The sequence below is a fragment of the Sander vitreus genome, chromosome 24, assembly GCF_031162955.1.
Source record: "Sander vitreus isolate 19-12246 chromosome 24, sanVit1, whole genome shotgun sequence".
NCBI classification, from domain to species: domain Eukaryota; kingdom Metazoa; phylum Chordata; class Actinopteri; order Perciformes; family Percidae; genus Sander; species Sander vitreus.
In genome coordinates, this window is record NC_135878.1 from 3,919,017 (window position 1) to 3,937,100 (window position 18,084).

Consider the following 18,084-nt stretch of genomic DNA (forward strand, 5'->3'; position numbering starts at 1 on the left):
AAAATAAATGAGAGCAAGTTGTCATCAGGAAAAACACATTCTGATATCTAAAAGACAACAGCAGCCTGTGCTTTTGAAATGTGGTGGCTGTATTATAAAGTACACTGGATTTTAAATGGGATAAAACATGCAGAAGCATCGGTATTGTCCTTTAAAAAGGAAACCGGCTCCTTTCTTTTGATGGGAGCATGTTGCCTGGGCCGAGACCAGGTGAGTACCAACCTGACTGGTACAGTGTCAAGACAACTACACACTTGGCTAAAATAAGGCTGTTAGTGGACATTTTCAAAATGAAACATTTATAAAACTCTCCTTATCCAGTTAGCCCTGTTGTTCCATGTCTTCTGTACAGCTGCATGCTTTTACTTTTAGTCGTTGTGTTTTCTTTATTTTTGTACTATAGACCTAAATAGTTGAGATAATATTTATTATGGAGACTGGCATCATGAGCTTTCATTTTGAAGTATAAAAACAACATTTCTGTTGATATTTTAGCGGGCTCTTTCTGACTTGACGCACCCTAGTACCGAGGGATGCGGTGACTGCGATGCGCGCGCATAACGTCAGAGCTTGAGAAGTCAGTCAAGGTAGCAAGATTAGATAGCACAGTACCGGATGTTGGGCGAATTGACCTTCAAGATAAAATACACCATGTATCTGAAACCGCAAGCAGTCATTTGTACAAATTGTAGGCTATGTGAAATGTGATTTTGTTGCGGCTCAAAACGCAGCAAACATTATTATCATTATTATTATTGAGCTGAACAGTATACATTTGTAAATGCAACACTATTGGCCAGCCTATTTTGCCTAAAAAAAAATCTTTAAAATGAAAATAAAACAACTTAAATATTTGCCTTTTAAGCAAATGTGGAAGCTGGACCCTGATATAGCCTAGATCAAAGATCTTCAACAGGGGGTCTGGAACCCCTAGGGGGTCCTCAGAGTTACTGCGAGGGCCACCAAATAATTGTTAGTTTTTTAAAGTTTCCAAGAAAATGTAAATGTGTTAACATGAATCCAACATATTAGTAGCAAATATAAATCAGCCTATTTGTGAAAAAACAACAACATTGATGATAACTGTGCTGGCCTAAAGGTAAGGTAGTTACTAAGGTAGCCATCCACAGATACAGTTCATCCTAAAGGTTCACTGTGCCAGGAAACAAACAATTTTCAGATCACACAGAGGTAGCTGTAGCACAAAAACCACGTCAGCGTATGACCTTTATTTTGAATATTACAACCGGAAGTACTTCTGGGTATTGCTGCTGACTTAACGCAGCTTCCTGCAAACACACACCGTCTCTTAGCGAACATGGCGGCAACTTGACAACGGCAGCGAGAAGAAGACGGTGAGGGCTTGAAAAAGAAAAGAGGTCTGTCAGCTTACAGGCTGTAGGCCCATCCGCCGACACAAAGGCAGACAGCTTCGCCATGTTGGAAGAGGATAGCGCCCTTGTCCCTGCACGACCGAGGCCGGGGAAAACGTAAACCCGTCGGTGAGTGTTTCTAAAAACGGAGTCGAGGCTACGCAGAGGAGCGGAGCGGCGCGGCGCGGAGCTCGGGGCGGGCGGGAGGACAGCGGCTTCACCGGTCAGCCATGGAGGATGCGGCCCGTGGTCGCCAGCGTCTAATTTCCCATCCGGCCCACGCTCATTTTAATGGGAATTACCGCTGATCGCAAAGGCAAGCCGGGACAACCCACCACCTGACATTTGAGGGGAAGAAAACGCGAAGCGGACCCCACGTCAATGACTGTTGCGGCAGAGGAGCCCCCACGGTGGAGTCGGCCGGTTCCCAAAATATGACCAGGGGTGCTGGGACGTGTTGGCAGCAAGAAGATGACGACGGCTTCCAAATCTGGCTAGAGCCCCCCCGCGACAACCAAAAGCCATTCACCGACTCAGAGAGGGCGCAGAGATGGCGACTGTCCTTGGCATCCCTCTTGTTCTTAACCATCCTCCTCTCTGATCACCTGTGGTTCTGCGCCGAGGCCAAACTGGCCCGGACCCGGGTCAAGTTCGCATCCTCCCACCTTCTCTCACCCCAGACCCACTCAGCACACAGCAGCCTCAGAGGAAACCCAGATGCTATTTTTATAGGAAACTCTACCAAACATTTGTGGCGGCTTGAAACTTGCCACCAGGATAGTTTATCTAAAAACTGCTTTACTTTCGCAGATGCCGACCATTTGTGCGGGGGCCTTTCCGACAAAGAGGGGACGCGGGCTGTAAATATGAGCGATTTGTACCTTTCCTTTTGTAACTCCTACTCTCTGCTGGATTTGTTTTACGGGTCGTCAAGTCCGGACAATTTAAACTGCAGCCTCGACGTGCTCAGCGATGGCGACACAACCAGATGCAGCCTGTGCGTCCAGGCGTACCAGCGCTACGACCAGCACGCCCAGGAGAAGTACGAGGACTTTGAGCTCCTGAGTCAGAAATATGAGCCGGGGGCATATTCAGTGAGGACGTGCATGGAGCAGTGCAAGGTAGGCTGCAAACGGGAAGAGGGTGTTTGCGCGCGCGCGCGCGTGTGTGTATGTGTGTGTGTGTGTGTGTGTGTGTGTGTGTGTGTGTGGGGGGGGGGGTGGTGTTGATGTGGTGGCCATCTGTTGATTTGGGCTCGGATAGATGCCAGTTTTGGTCCTCTTCCTCCTGTCGCCATGGATACGGGTGACAGATTCAAGGAGACTCCCGGCTCCGGGCCTCATGTTCATTCATCTCCTCATTGTGTTTAGGCCCCATGCTATTGTGCAGATGGAGGCCCTGCTAGTGTTCCTTCAGCATCCAGAGCCATTTCTCTAACCCCCCTTTAGTCCAAGCTCTGTTCTTTGACATTGAAGACCGCCTGGCGATTCTTTAGCTCATAATCCTCCTGATCAGCCATCGATAACATAGATAGGCTTGTTTGAACTGCACTATTGCTCGAGCTTTTATAGCCTAGCGTTTATATCAATTTAATGAGCAGGAAGGAGGTGGTTGGCATATGCAAACAACTCTGGGAGCCTGTGTGTCCTATGTGTGTTGTCGCAGTCCGCCAGGTGTTCATCATGGCCGCTCACTCCATATCGAGAGCGTTTTATTAAAGTCAAGAGGTGGTTTCCCTGCCTAATGTGGCGGAAGGCTTTCTTCGCTTAGATTTGTGTTTGCTCATTACCAGGCCCACGCGTAGGCCTCGTTTCGGCTAGGCCCGTGCTCGCTGTTTGATTGCCATACACTGTTTACCAGCTCATTACAGACGAAGGTGGGACAGAGTAGTTGTAATGGGTGTCCGGGAAACGCGGAGGGACCGGCGGCCAGGGCCGCTGCTGCGTGCAGCCGCTGGGAACACGCTGGGCCATAAACTCTGCAATCAGCACCGCGGAGAGCTCCACAGCAGCGCAGAGCTGTCCGTGGTGCTGAATGGCGCTCACCGGTTCCATTCACAGAAGCCCCGGCCAATCCCAGATGGCCTCCATTCACCCAACCAGTGGCACAGACACACGCATAGGCGTCGAAACGTGAATCTAATGCCTGCTTATACAAACCCAGTGCATTCAGATAGAGCCACATGCATGTAAGCTGGGCCTAGTTGGCAAGGCTGGCTTAAATTTAGAGGAGGAAGAACACAAAAAGACTAACTGAATCCCTTTTATGTGTGTTGTATTCATCAAACAATGATTAACTTTCTTTTATATTCTCTTCACTGTTGGATGTCTTAATCCTGGAAAATACTGCACAGTCCTTTTAGGCAAGATAATTCTAGCTTTCATATGGTTTCAGACCTCACATTCTTACTCATTTAAACACACTCACACTCTTTGCGTACACAAAGGAGCTGGAGGCTGCTGGACTTTCATTTATCTTGCGCTTAAACATGAAATGAGTTTTCTATGGATGATTTCGATATCACAGTTTAAAGCCATGCTGTTCTAGCTATATGTTTGAAATCATTCTGTTATGGATAGAGCTGAAACAGTGAGTCGATTCATCGGTTAGTCGATCGGCAGCAAAATTATTGTCAACTATTTTGATAATTGATTGTCATTTTCTTCTCTGCTTTTCTCTGTCATATATCATTGCAAACTGAATATCAAAACAAGACATTAGAAGGCATTACCTTGGGCTATGGGAACTTTTTTGACATTTCATAGACGTCATAGTAGTCAGATTTATCGATAATAGATAAATAAAATAATCTTTATTTGCAGCCCTGATCTGTTCTGATATTTCAAAAGCATAATTGCTGGAAGCTCTATGTCCCATCTCCAATGGCCTAAAATACTCTCTGCATGTCAAGGCCTTTACTAATGTTGAGTTGGTAAAACCTGACCTAAGCTACTTCATTGTCTTGCTTCAAGGTTAGTCAATTGCCAGCTTTAGAATATGCAATCATGCTACACAAGAAAAGAAATAGCCAAACCATGCCAGCCTTTCCAGCAAGTATCAGCCATTGAGGAATGCTCCCACTGAAGCCTCCATGTGGGACAATCGTTCTTTTCCTCTGCTGAACTTCCTCTGCCAATCTTAATTCATCGTTTTCCGCTCTCTGAGTTCACCTCTTGGCACTTGGAGAGAAAACATTCATCATTTAGCCAAGCTGCTAATTTCTTTAACAATGACACTTCTATATCACCTCCTTGATTATAGGTTTGTAAGTCCTGTATATGTGGTCGGCAGCGTTACGGACAGAGCGGCGTGATTCAAGCGGTAATGTCGAACTCTCGTTGAGTTAATGGCTACCTGCCTTGGAGAAGCCTAGCAGTGCATGCTGTGTACCGGCTCAGACAGATATATATGTAATCTGTGTAAATACGGCAAGATTATAGCGTACACTGGCAAGTGTTTACACTTTAACCAAATGCATCCCTCCCTCATTGTCTCATTTAAACATTCATGGGAAGAGTGGAGGCAGGTAGAGCCAGTGTTTGGTTACCCAAAGCCAGAGGAAGATCTCTGACATTTCAATTGAAGATATTTGACATGGAGAGTAGCGTTTGTTGTGCCAGAGTGATTCCTTTGGTCCGCAGGTGGTGCTTTGATTTCTCTAGCCTGGGGTGAAACATCACACAGTGGACACGGCCAGTGTGCTGTTCCTCACAATGGTATTCTCCATCATCTGACTCTGTGAAAACCCACCATTCATCTTGACAGCGGGGCTGTGCTCAAAACATTTAAACCTGTGCTGACGCACTAATGCTGACTTGAAAGCAGCATTTTTCTGTGAACCAAAATGTCAGACCTGCTTGTTTCACAGGAAACAATGAAGCAATAACAAACCTGGCATCTCAAAAAGCATGTTGGCAGTTCAACAACTGTTAGCCAACAAAGGCCTAAGGTCCCCACACTGCAATCAACTTATTTAATGAAGGGGCATAACTGTTATTATCATCTAAGCATATTTGAGCACAGTTGTCTTCTTCCCACTTCAGAGTGCTCAATTGGCTGAGGAGGGACAACCAAGAAACCCTGAAAGTCTGCATTAAAGCCTAAAAGCATGGCGTTTTGTTTTTATTTAGGGCTTATTTTCATTATCGATAAATCTGCAGATTATTTAATCTATAATCTGTTATTATTATCTATCGTTTGGTCGAAGTTGTCAGAAAATAATTGAAAGATGCCACCACAATTTCCCAGAGCCCAGTGTGACCTGTTCAAATGTCTTGTTTTATCTGACCAACAGTCCAAAACACAAAAATATTCAATGCACTATCATAAAAGATGAAGAAAACCAGCAAATATTCACATTTAAGGAGCTGGAACCAGTGAAAATGTTCACAGTTTGACCATCATAGGACACTGAAATGCACAATTAAAAACAAAGCTAGAGCAATGATATTAATTAAGCCTGCAGGAAATAGTAGTTATAATAATCATAGTAATAATAGTTCCTTTTATAAAATATGAAGAAAACCAGAAAATATTAAATATTTTATATATATTAAAAACGTACGTCGCTGTGTTCTTCTGACTGGTTTGTAGTGGGCATGGCTAAATTGGAAAGGTGATGTCACATACTTCATGCACCAATCAAGATTGAACAACATTAACCCTGTTTGTTGCCTTTAGTCATGAATATTTAATATTATAAAGAAAAAGTTAGGTCTTGTAGCCAAGTTTCCAGGGCTTTTAAGAAGATGGAACCAGTGGATTGATTTGAGGTATTATTGCTGTTCTTTTCCCCATAGGGCCCCATTAGAGGGTTAACCTGGCCCTGGTGGGGATGTTACACAGAACATGTAGATTGTCTGAAGGTCCCATTGGAAAAGATGAGTTTGTGTCTTTTTTTCCACAAAACCAGACTGACAGTCATTTGACAGAGTAATGAATGGAGTGCACCTGTGTTCCTCCCTGGCAAGGGCGTAAATCCCAGGGGAGTCGGGGGGGGGTCAGGACCCCCCCATCTAAGGGTTGTCCCCCCCTAGAAATATCATTAAAACAATGCTGTGTGTTGTAAATAACATAATGATGTATACTTAAAATATCTGTGTAAGTAGTAAAACAATACAAACCCCCAAAAATGCTTTTTAAGTTTAGAAACATTTTGAGTCCCCCCCTCCCTTGCCTCACAGTGGTTTGGTCCACTGCCTGCTGTACCTTAGGATCTGCACTAGACTCAGGAATGTAGTAAGTAGGCGGTTCAAGGCTATTTTATTCACATTAAACATCGGATGAAGTTGTTCTTTTCTCAAATAGAAATGATGCTGAGTAATTAATGAATTAGTCATGACAAAATGTTCGCTATGTTAGTGTAATATAATGTAGCCTAGCTTGTTTAATAGCTTGTTGGATAGAAATGCACCCACTATAACTAACGTTACCACGGCGATAAGCCTAACGTTATGTGTGTGAACTAGAGATGTTCCGATACCGATACCAGTATCGGTATTGTCTCCGATACTACCTAAAACGCTGGTATCGGTATCGGGAAGTACTGGAGTGTATGCACAGATCCGATACAACGTAATAAAGCCCTAAAGAAAATCGACGTTAAAGTATTTATGTTCTTTTTCTGTTATAACTGACTGTCAAACTGCAGAATAACAGAAAGTTCTGTGGCGTTCATTGTTTGTTTGTTCATGTTTCACAAAGAGTTTAACCTGAGCCAGACTGACAACAAAGATAGAAATCATATCACATCCATACAGGGATAGTAGTATACAGTTGTTAAAAAATAATAAAATATATGACACTCAGTACTCGGTATCGGCCGATACGCAAGTTCAGGTATCGGAATCGGTATCGGGAAGCAAAAAATGGTATCGGACACCTCTAGTGTGAACTGACATTAGGGTTAATATTGAAGATCTACAGTTGTGTTTTGCTCAATATGAAGTTAAGTGGCAGATCAATTAAATATATATCCTTTGTCCCAGAAGAAACCTAATATTTATGTGGAGGACGCAAGATCATTTCACAATTATAATATGACCGCGTGTTGTTGTTGTTGCCCAGATAAAATGACAAGAGAAAAGAAAAACAGACATAAGATTCTTTTTCAGTAGGCTTACACCAAAACGCCAAGTAAGTACATTAAGTCCTCATATCAAGACAATTTGGTAACATCTTTATAAGAATGGGTGCTTATGGAAATACTAACGTCACTATGTCACAGGCAAAGGAGACAGAAAGAACTGAGGGACAGGGAGACCAGGGACAGTCAGGTGGAGAGACTCAGGGAGACCAGGGACAGTCAGGTGGAGAGTCTCAGGTAAGTGTGTTGAGCTTAGTTCATATTGTTGGAGGTGTGTGGCTGTCAGGGTGAGCAGATGAGCTTTACTAGTGGCTCACTCATTTACATTACGATCAGCTCATTTAACAAGTGTACAAAAGCATTGTATTTCTTTTACATGGGGACACTTTTTAAAAATAAGTCGTTATGTTTTAAGGTATTTTTTGTGGCTTGATTGTAAACAACTTAAAAATAAATACATGGTTTTAAAGAAGAATATTTTGGTCAATTTAGTCAGCTTTTTCATTGAATCAAGAGAAACGCTGAAAAGAAGGATAATGGTACAGTCTCCATGCTACACTAATGATAGTATTAAGGCTTTCCTCTGTGTACACATGTCCTCTACAAGTATAATTGGCTGTATTATTTGTGTCCCCTTCGAAAATTGCTCTTCCGATATTTTATGTTTATTGTCCCCCCCTACTGCTAGATCAGATTTACGCCCATGCTCCCTGGTAATTTCACTCATTTGTGAACTTGAAAGACAGAATTCTCAGCACCTGGCCAAGTAATCATGGAGTCTATAGAATTGAACAACTCTATCTGCTCTGACTAATACTTATATTATTACTTCTCCCTATTTGAGGCTCCTAGTGCTACTACTACCAACCCTGCTTCTTCTTTTTCTGCAGTTACTGCCACTGCTATGGTGTAAAATGATTTCAAAACACAATCACAGATGAGTCTGTGCACAAATCTGTCTCCTTCCCCACCCTCCAGGTCCAATTGAAAGTCTAATCTTAGCCGGTGTTGTGTGCAAGTGGAAAGGAGGGCAGCGTCCTCCCTCTTTAGATCCTTGTCAACCGCACACATCTGCATTGATCTGAGCTCTTTTGGAGCCGGAGGGACGGGTGGCAGCAATACCAAGAGGTTGATCCCTATTGATTTGCACCAAGTCCTCCACGCTCACTTGTCCTTCATTTGATAGTGGGCAGCTCCTCCGTCCAAAATAGGGCAGTGAAGACATCATGTTACTATCTGAACCTGTTTGATTGTGTCAAAGACCTGTGTGTGTGTGTGTGTGTGTGTGTGTGTGTGTGTGTGTGTGTGTGTGTGTGTGTGTGTGTGTGCGTGTGCGTTTGTGTGTGTGCGTTTGTGCGTGTGCGTGTGTGTTTTAGATGTACAGTTTAGGTAGACCAGTGTTCAAGTTGCACCCTCTTCATCTGTTATCTACAATATGGACAGTTACGCAATTCAGGAGTAAATGATGTGTAGCAACAACGATATCAGTTCTCAGATGGGGGGGGGGGCCTGAAGCTAAATCTAGACACAGATGGAGCCTTGTGAAGTAATGCATTTTCCTCTCAGTCTCAAGGTTTGGAAATGGCTTTTGCTCCATATTTAGATGAACAAATGTGTCCTTTCAACTGAATCCCACCGAAATGACACTGAAAAGTGTGGGCTGCAACGGCATCGATTAATCTGTCATTTTTAGCTTGCAGCATGGTATAGTCTGAAATATCTCAACAACCATTAAATGAATTGCTATGAAATTTGGTATAGACCTACATGTCCCCCGCAGGATGAATTGTAAGAACGTTGGTGATCCCCTGACCTTTCCTCCAGTGCCATCTGGCTAGTGTCATCTGGTCAAAATCTTAAAAATACCTGTAAAACTAATGCCATTCCCATCAGCCTCAGCTGTACTGTACTATGTGTTTACCGCTTATTAGCAAATGTGAGCATGTTAACATGCTAAACTAAGATGATTAACATCGTAAACATATCTGCTAAGCATCATTGTGTTTGCATTGTCACTGTGAGCATGTTAGCATGCTGACGTTAGCATTTAGCTCAAAGCACCTCAGTACAGCCTCACAGAGCTGCTAGCAAGGCTGTAGACTCTCAGTCTTGTTACAATTTAATTGAATAATTGTTTTCTGAAAAGAAATGTTCATCACAGATTGAAAATCATAAATCCATTGATACTGGTGGAACAACTGGTCAAAAATGTTGTACTAAAATGAATATTAAGTTTTCTTAGACAGCTCATATCTCATTGACCAGCTCTAAACTAAATATGTAATCAATCAAACAGTAATATACTGTATCTAGCCATCCTTTCATGTGAAGGGCCAATATTTCTGTGCAGATCCATCACTCATGTTTCAGTGCAGTTGTATTCTTTGTACTCCACTGTTTTGTGTGTAAACAAACCAGCAGTGGTTATGATGGTTCACAGGGTGGAAGTGGCTCACATACGGGTGCCACTGTAGCTTTGATTTGCTCCCTCGCTTATCCCACAGTACATCCTACAAGACATAGATACACAGACTCTCATCCCCAAATCTATCTGAGAGTATTAATGTGGTTTATCTCATCTGCATGAATATCCTGTGATCACTCATGTTTTTTTTTTTTAAATTGCTGCCTTTGTTAGTCTTTTATTCATTATTCATATTAGGCGATACTGTGTGTGTCTGCTCCAGTCTCACAGAGCCTTGTGTGCATTAATGAACGACAGATTGTTGCATTGCATTGTTCACCCGTCCTGGTTGCGAACGGAAGTGCTCACACATGTGATTTCCGCCACTGTGTCTTCCTGCGGCGGTTGTGAATGCTGACCTTGGGTAGGGTTTTGTCCCTTCAGGATGCCTGGCCCACTCCACGACAGCCCTTTTATGAATGGGCAGATCCCTGAGCGGCATGCTAATGAGGTAGGGAGCAGAGAGGGGAGGCTAGCTGTTGCAGTGCATGGCAGGGCTTCCATATTGTTTTTACCGTGAACCACTGTACAGCGAGCAGATCAGATCACATGAGATAACAGCAGGGCTGGAGGAGGGAGGGAAACCGCACAAGGGAAAGGGGGGGGTTGAAGTGGGTTACCCGATTAATAGGCCTCATTTAACCTCTGTGCCATTTCCATTATAGGTGACGTGAAGTAATTTCTCTGGCATACAGTAATGGTGTCAATCAAAGCTGAAGGCTGTAATTCTAGCTAGATTGTCTCTGTGTATAGCAAAGATTCCATTTATTAAACTAATGACATTCAGCCTCAGCTGTACTTACTGCTAATTAGCAAATGTTAGCATACATGGTAAACGTAATACCTGCTAAACATCTTCAAGTTAGCGTTGTCATTGTGAGCATGTTAGCATGCTGATGTTAGCATTCAGCTAAAAGCACTGTTGTACCTCAGTACAGCCTCACAGAGCTGCTAGCATCGCTGTAGACTCCTGCTATAACAAAAGAGAAAAGCTTACCAGTCACAGTTTATATATAATTTAAAGTTTTATATATGTAAATATATATATATATATATATATATATATATATATATATATATATATGTATATATATATATATATATATGTAAATATATATATATATATATATATGTATATATATATATATGGGAAATGGACATGTCTTTAAAACTCCAGTGTCAACTCCATAACGCAGTCCAATTCGACATAACACCAATGACATCATCAGGGTTATGTCGACTCTGACTTGATGACGTTATCAGGGTTATCTTGAATTGAGTTTGAGACTTCATGTTTTTCACAGACTTAAAAAACCTCCCTTCAAAGCCACAAAGGACATTATACAACGGTTACATGTTAAATATGATCTTCACGTGTAAAATGTGTGGAGTATCCCTTTTCCTCCTTTTTGCATATATTGTGTGACATCTTGCCCCAAAGACAACACAGACACATACACACACACACACACACACACACACACACACGCAAACGTGTTTAAATGACATTTTTTTTAATAATATATCCTCCCTGGAGATTAATTGCATTTAGTTGCAAAGCTGTTCTCCTGGAACAACCAAAATGTAATTATAGTATGAAAAAAACATTCATTAGTTTGGCTTCATAATTGTGAGAAAATGAAGATGTTGCAAGCAGGATGTAGTTTTTTCCTGTGTGTGAAACACCTAAGGGTCAGACTAATACCTTCATTCATTTATGGGCATGATATGAATTAGTCTAACAGTCCTATTGTCTGCATAGACATTTCAATGGATTATATTTACAGGGACAGATACAGTATACGCCTGAATGCATATCCCAGCCACAAGTTGAGCATTTAACTAGAGTAGAAAATGCAGGAGCAGTGTTTTGTGTCCTTATTCAGGGGGCAGCATTGTCCATAGCTGGTGGTTTCAGATATGAAAACTGATGACTAAGGAACTCAGACATCCTGTGGGCTGCTTTCAGATGATCATGTTCGAATTCCCCACCGTTTGGCACTAATGGGATTATCTGACTTGTCCTTATTCCCCAGTGAGGTACCTCTTTCTTCATGTGCTCTTTTTAAAAGCGGACTAGGTAAAAGGTTACGTTTGAATCTCTGTTAAGCTCCGTGTGGCCCATTAGGATGATTGAGGACGGTCTTTTTCCTGCTAAATGAATTGTCAGTCACTGGACATTTATTTATGAGAGAGCACTATTGTACTTTTCTTTCCATCCGTCGCTCAATGTGTGATATATGCATCTGTCTTACACAATAATTGAATGTATTGTTGGCCGTGCAGTCTAATTGCTAACGTAAGATTTCAGTATATTGAAATGCTGCTCAATTTACATAATCTTACATCATCAATGAAAGGAGACAAAACAAATTTGGCTAAATTAATCCACGTGTCTTCTGCAACTAGACAGTGCTCGAGGCTTGTGACGTAAGGAATGCAACTGTGACGGGGCCTTTACCCAATATTTTGGCCATTGTCACCAGCTAGTTGTCCTGCCCCCTTTTAACTTTGTTTCTATTCATCGCCTTGGCAGAGACTTTGAATGGGTTTGGAAGGTGTTTTTGGCGGTAGACCTGGACAAACAGGTAGGCCTATCTAAACATGGCTGCCCATTAGTTGTAATTAACCTGTTCCTTGCCTCCCATTTCCATGGCCATTAGACATGAACATTACTGTCCTTTCCTGGCTCTGGCTATTTAAAAAATATTGGACCTAATAATGAGATTTTGATATTTTTAGGATGTGTAGTTTTGAAGGTTTGTGATGCTAATTGCCCCTGTGTAATGGATGTTTCAGTCTATAACAGGTTTTTCTGGTCTCAAAGTCATTAAGTCTTCTGTACACTGCAGAGTAGTGCTTAAACATTGGTTGTCTTGTAAAATACTAGTGTAAGTTCACTTTTATTATTTCTTCTTGAGCAATGTATGCCAGTCCAAGCAGAGCCATATTGTCAACACATCTCATGTATTAGTCTGTCTCTGAAAACTTTCTTACTCTGTTGCACTCAGCCCAAGGCCCACTGGTTCCTACTGAATCCATCAATCTCAGTCATTGTCATGAAATTGTCATTTTTAGCAAACGTTACTCTAACAGGAGTTTGTTGAGGGACTGTTTTCAGCGGCGGATTAATCTACATTTAGTGCTCTAGTGAGTATTTGGGGCGGCAGGACGGTGTGTGTGAGATTGAGTCAAAATAAACTACAGAGTGTGTGCATATGGTACCCAGTGCAACAGCGTGGCTCAATGAGAGTGTGTTTTTAATCGTTTCTGGACAACAATGGAGCTCTATGGCATAAGGAACAAGATATATCAGGCTTTGGACACAATGCTTGTTAGTAGATACATAATTGTTAGTTTGAGCCTTTTAAAATATAGGATATCATCAGCAAAACGAAAGAAACCAACCTTTTGGACCTATTTCAGTGATGGAAGTTTTGCAAAGATGGATTTATTCAGACTCAGTGAGATTTTCTTTTATGTTGATGCATTCCTTTTGACAGTATAGTTTTTAACTTAAGGTAAGGCCTTGTAAACATAGAAAACACTGAAAACATTGTATAGCCCAGAAGGCAAGTCTGCAGAGAAAGTACATTACAAACAAAAATGTTTTCAGATTCAAATAATTTGAGTTAGACAATGATGTTATAAAATAACACATACAGGGAACGTACTGTTTCCTGTGGGAGTAAAAGAAGGCTTTCTTGCCTCCTTCATGTAAGACCAAACCAAAACCTTGCATGTGTTTGTAATATTGCTCCATATCACATTGTATAACTTCATCGTTTGCAAAATAATCCACGGTTAATTGTTCTTTCTGTAAGAAGAATACTTGACAGTGAATCTTTATGTTGTCTTAAACAACTAAGAGCAGTGGTTTGAAGAGAACATAACCATATTCTAGTTAAGATAAGATGTAACTGTGAGATCTTGTCCTTGCTCCTCGTAGTTAACAGATAATTCCTCTTGTGGTATTTTGCCCAAGTCCACTTGCAAAAGAGGAAACTGTAAGCATTCAAACATTAATTTGTTTTGCTTTTATTTTAGGAAGTGAGTGATGATACCCAGTATCAAATACTGCTCACTGCATATAAGTCATAACATATATCACCTTTATTTATTCAGGGAGGGCCAATATATTTTATATAAGTATATGTAATCAGGGCGTCATTGGAAAACAGAAGGTCTGTTTTCCAATGACACCCTGATTACATATACTTATAAAATTACAATACCTCTAAAATGACTGTACACGGTCAATAAAAACATAATATACAGTTGCAATGCACAATACATAAAAACAAATACAGACTGATGAACAACTCAAAGTGCACATTTACATTCAGAATACATGGACTCATGAAGAAGGCATTTAAAGAGATTTAAATGGAATCAGGCTGTTCAATTTCAGCAGAATCTGCAGATCGAGCATACTCCTCAAATTTTGTCCTAACAATAACAATATTAGGACCAAGGAATCATTAGTACGAGTGCCATAGTGACACACACACATCATTTTTTAAGCAAACTGTTACACATTGTATGTAACCATATCATAGTTGCCATGCACAGATATTATAGAAAGGGATTTTTTTTTTTAAAGGTTGGCAAAGGAGATTACAAAAAACCCGCTGTCATTGAATGTGTTCCAGGATTTTGCAGAATGGTCCAATATCAATGTTCTGGCCTGGCGAGAGGGTTCTATGGTGTGCAGTGGTCTGTCTGAGAGAGCTGCTCCATTTAGCATGAATAGAGCGGAGACAGAGGATGTCAAACTATTATCAGAGCCACCTGGTACATCCACAGTCCTGATGTTGCTCCTGCATGACCTCTCCTCCAAATCCGCACATCTGATCTGCCAAGTGGCCACCTGAGTTGAGCAGCGGTTTGACACCCCCTCTCTTCACACAGCGTTCAGCTCTGTTATAAGAGAAGATGTTAAATGGGGACGCTCCCTTCTCAGTTCTAATAGATGCTCTTTAACGCTCAGAAACAGCCCTAGTATGTCCCAGAGATATCAGAAAAGTTCTTTTGCAGTCACAAGGCCGTGTTGTTGACTGCAGAGATGGCAGGAGGGCCTGTATCATCAGGAGCTTGTGGGCGGAAATACAGTAGAGGCCTCTTGGCTGTTAAACTTTCCCTTTGTCCTTGTATATTAATGAGACATTCCCGGATAACATATATATCCAGTTTTAATGCAATCCACCTTATTCCTCCTGCATGAATTGCAGGCACACTTACCACTTATTCCTCTCACTAAACTGGTGTTTGAGAGAGTGAGCTGTATTCTGTTTCCTGTTTTTCTGAATTAATGATGACGACACCCTCGCTCTTTCTTAGGCAGTGGCAGATAGATGTTCCCACTGACAGTGTTACATAAGGATTGCGGTCTTGTCCCCAGTTATCTGCCCTCCATTACTCTGACAGTGATCTTTCACATTTTCACTCCCTTCCAGGCCAATACATCTTTCTGCTGATTGCTCTCCCCCCCCCCTCACGTTGGCCACTCCTCCTCATTCCCTCACTGTCTGATAATGATGGTCATTTACAGTACTTACCTTGAAAAGCTACAAGGTAAGTAATGATAACACCAAATTAAATTCATTCTACGCATTCCAACAACAGTAATTTCATATTTGGGAATCACAAGAGTTATTAAACGTTTATAAAGATTATATTGACTTAATATTAACTGGTTCCCAGATGTATGACCATGTCTCGAGATAAAAAGTGTGCCTCTCCGTGTTGCATTTCGATGTTTCGCTGCTTTATACTTCTACTTTTGTTACTTTGTCATGATGCATTATTATAGATTGAAGGCCCTGCATACCCACACAGGTGTTTGAGTTATGCGGCTGATTAGACCCGCTCAGGTTGGAGCTGTGTAAAGCTACATTATGCTAGGATCTACATGATTTCATCATGTACTAACAGGAAATTTGAGAAAAAGAATGTTATTTTCTATCTTGTTGCCGAAGGTGCTCACAAATGATTCTTTTTTTGTTATTATTGTTATCTATATCACGACGTGTGGACTACTTTGAATTTGGGTTTATGTCAGTGCAAGTCAGCTTACGCACAACTAGTGTTGAGTTGAGGATGAATTAGTCGGCGTAAGGTCTGGCTACACCACAGATACATTCTGGGATAGGAGAAGAGGAATAGAAGAGGAAACGCTCTGTGTTGTTTGCATTTCTTTAATCCAATCACAATCGTGAGAGAGACAGCGGCTCTGCGAAATAGTCTTGAGAAGGAACTTGTTTTTGTGGAACATTTGCACCCCGCAAAATAAAACGGCACACACAACATTAAATTAAGTTAACTGTTTACACAATACAGTCACATGAGCTATTTAACCCTTTTAGATCTAAGGGCATTTTCACATATCTTCTCATATTTACCTTTTTAGGGTATTTGCCTTAAACTGATCCCGATGTGTTTCATATCAAGATGTTCAAAACAAACGTTCTGTATAGTGACGCCCACAATTTTTTTCTAGAGCAATGTGTAAAGAGATAATTTGGCGCTAAAGATGAAACATTGATGTTGGCTTTTTGAAAGTCCTCAAATCTCTTCTGAAAACAAACCTTAAAGGTGCTCTAAGCAATGTTGGGTGACGTTACGTCTTGTTGACGTTCAAAGTATATCCTGTCCCCTCCACCTCCCTTCCGTGCTTCCACGCACTAACCCCCCCAACTGCCACCCCCATCTCCTTCTTGTCGGTTATTGGCTGGAACGCCGGGAACACTGTTTGTATATCTTTCGTTTGTTATTGTTGGAGAGCCTGGGCTGTCTACAGAGACCGTGTTTTTTTTACAGTGTGTTCAGGGGACAGGCAGCTAGCAGATAATGTGGAGATGTTTGCTGTATGTGACAAAAAATGTTGTAGCCTAAAAAACGCGTGACATCGCTTAGAGCACCTTTAACTTATGTGTTGTACGAATTGTTTCGGTGCTTGAAATGAGTTTACCAAAGTCTTAGGTTATATATGATTCAAATCGTAAATAAATGTCTGAAATGAAATTTTGGTAATATCGCTTTTTTGAGTAGGCGTTTTGTCAAACATTGTTTGGACTCGCTGGTGCGTCTTTCGGCCTCAGAGGGTTAAAATAGCTGATACATGGTCAAACGGGATTTGCTCTTACCAGTGTATCGCTGTGTGTACAATTTGTCCATAGCAATTGTGAGCCACGCGCCGGATGTCAGGCTTTATCCTGGAAATGTACGTCCGTTGATCCAGACTAAGGATGAATGGGTGCTGCTGATGATAGTCTTTCTCAGTACAGCTGCGCTCAGTCCAGTTTGTTTTGGTTCTTGTGTTTCAAAGCCCCCACTCAGCATTAATCTGGCTGTGTTTATGGTGGAGCGACATCTTGGGGAGAGGAGGAGGGGGAAGTCAATATGTCCTGGGCTTGTAGGTCGAGCCTCCTGCAGTCAACGGGTTCTGCATCAATAGAGAAAGCAGAGCCACCCTGACCTATTCAACAGCCTCCCTGAGCTTTGATCCAGCTGAAAATGAATTCTTCAAACCTTTGTGACAGAGATCTGCAGAGCTGGAGCTGTGCTAATGGGGATCCTGCGGCCAGAGCACCGCTTAATCTACTCAACATGAAACCAAACCTGGGAAACAAACTCGTATCCATTGTTTCCCCACAGCAGATAGGATTTTTTCATCATTGGAAAGCCAATTCTTAGATCTCCCTGTTTTGTAATCTAACCGATTCATTGCTGCGCCTGCATGCTAAACCGGGCTGAAAACAAATCCTGCCATACACATTCATGACACAACATTCATTCATGTTTTCCCAGAATTTATCTACAAAACGTGGTTCCGGGAAATGAGTTCCATCTTTGTCTTCATGTCCTGATGGGTGGATCCATGCTCTGACGTCCCATAATGCCGTGTGCTTTACAGGGCATTTCCAGTGAAAAGGTTCAGGGTTTCTGGAATCTTCTGCAGGTCTGTCAATACCATTGATGGAGCACTAACCAAACGTCACAAGGTGTGTTGATCTGGTGCTGTCTTGGTTTTTTAAGATTTTAAGGGCAAACAACAGCTTTATCACTAAAGCTCTGTAACAAAAATCAAGAGGACATAGCTTATTTTTTAAGTATCTGAAATCAGTTTGAACTGTTCTAAAATAAATCATTAAAAGAATCAT

General features: G+C 41.7%; 1 protein-coding gene across 1 annotated transcript in view; it reads left to right on the top strand.

The window, feature by feature from the left end:
• The first annotated feature begins 1,323 nt into the window (after window positions 1-1,323).
• Window positions 1,324-18,084, top strand: part of nalf1a (NALCN channel auxiliary factor 1a) — a 33,886-nt gene continuing 17,125 nt past the window's right edge. The window contains exon 1 of the mRNA XM_078244047.1: window positions 1,324-2,494. Coding sequence (XP_078100173.1) covers window positions 1,808-2,494 — 687 coding nt within the window. The 5' untranslated portion in view covers window positions 1,324-1,807. The remainder of the gene's footprint in view (window positions 2,495-18,084) is intronic.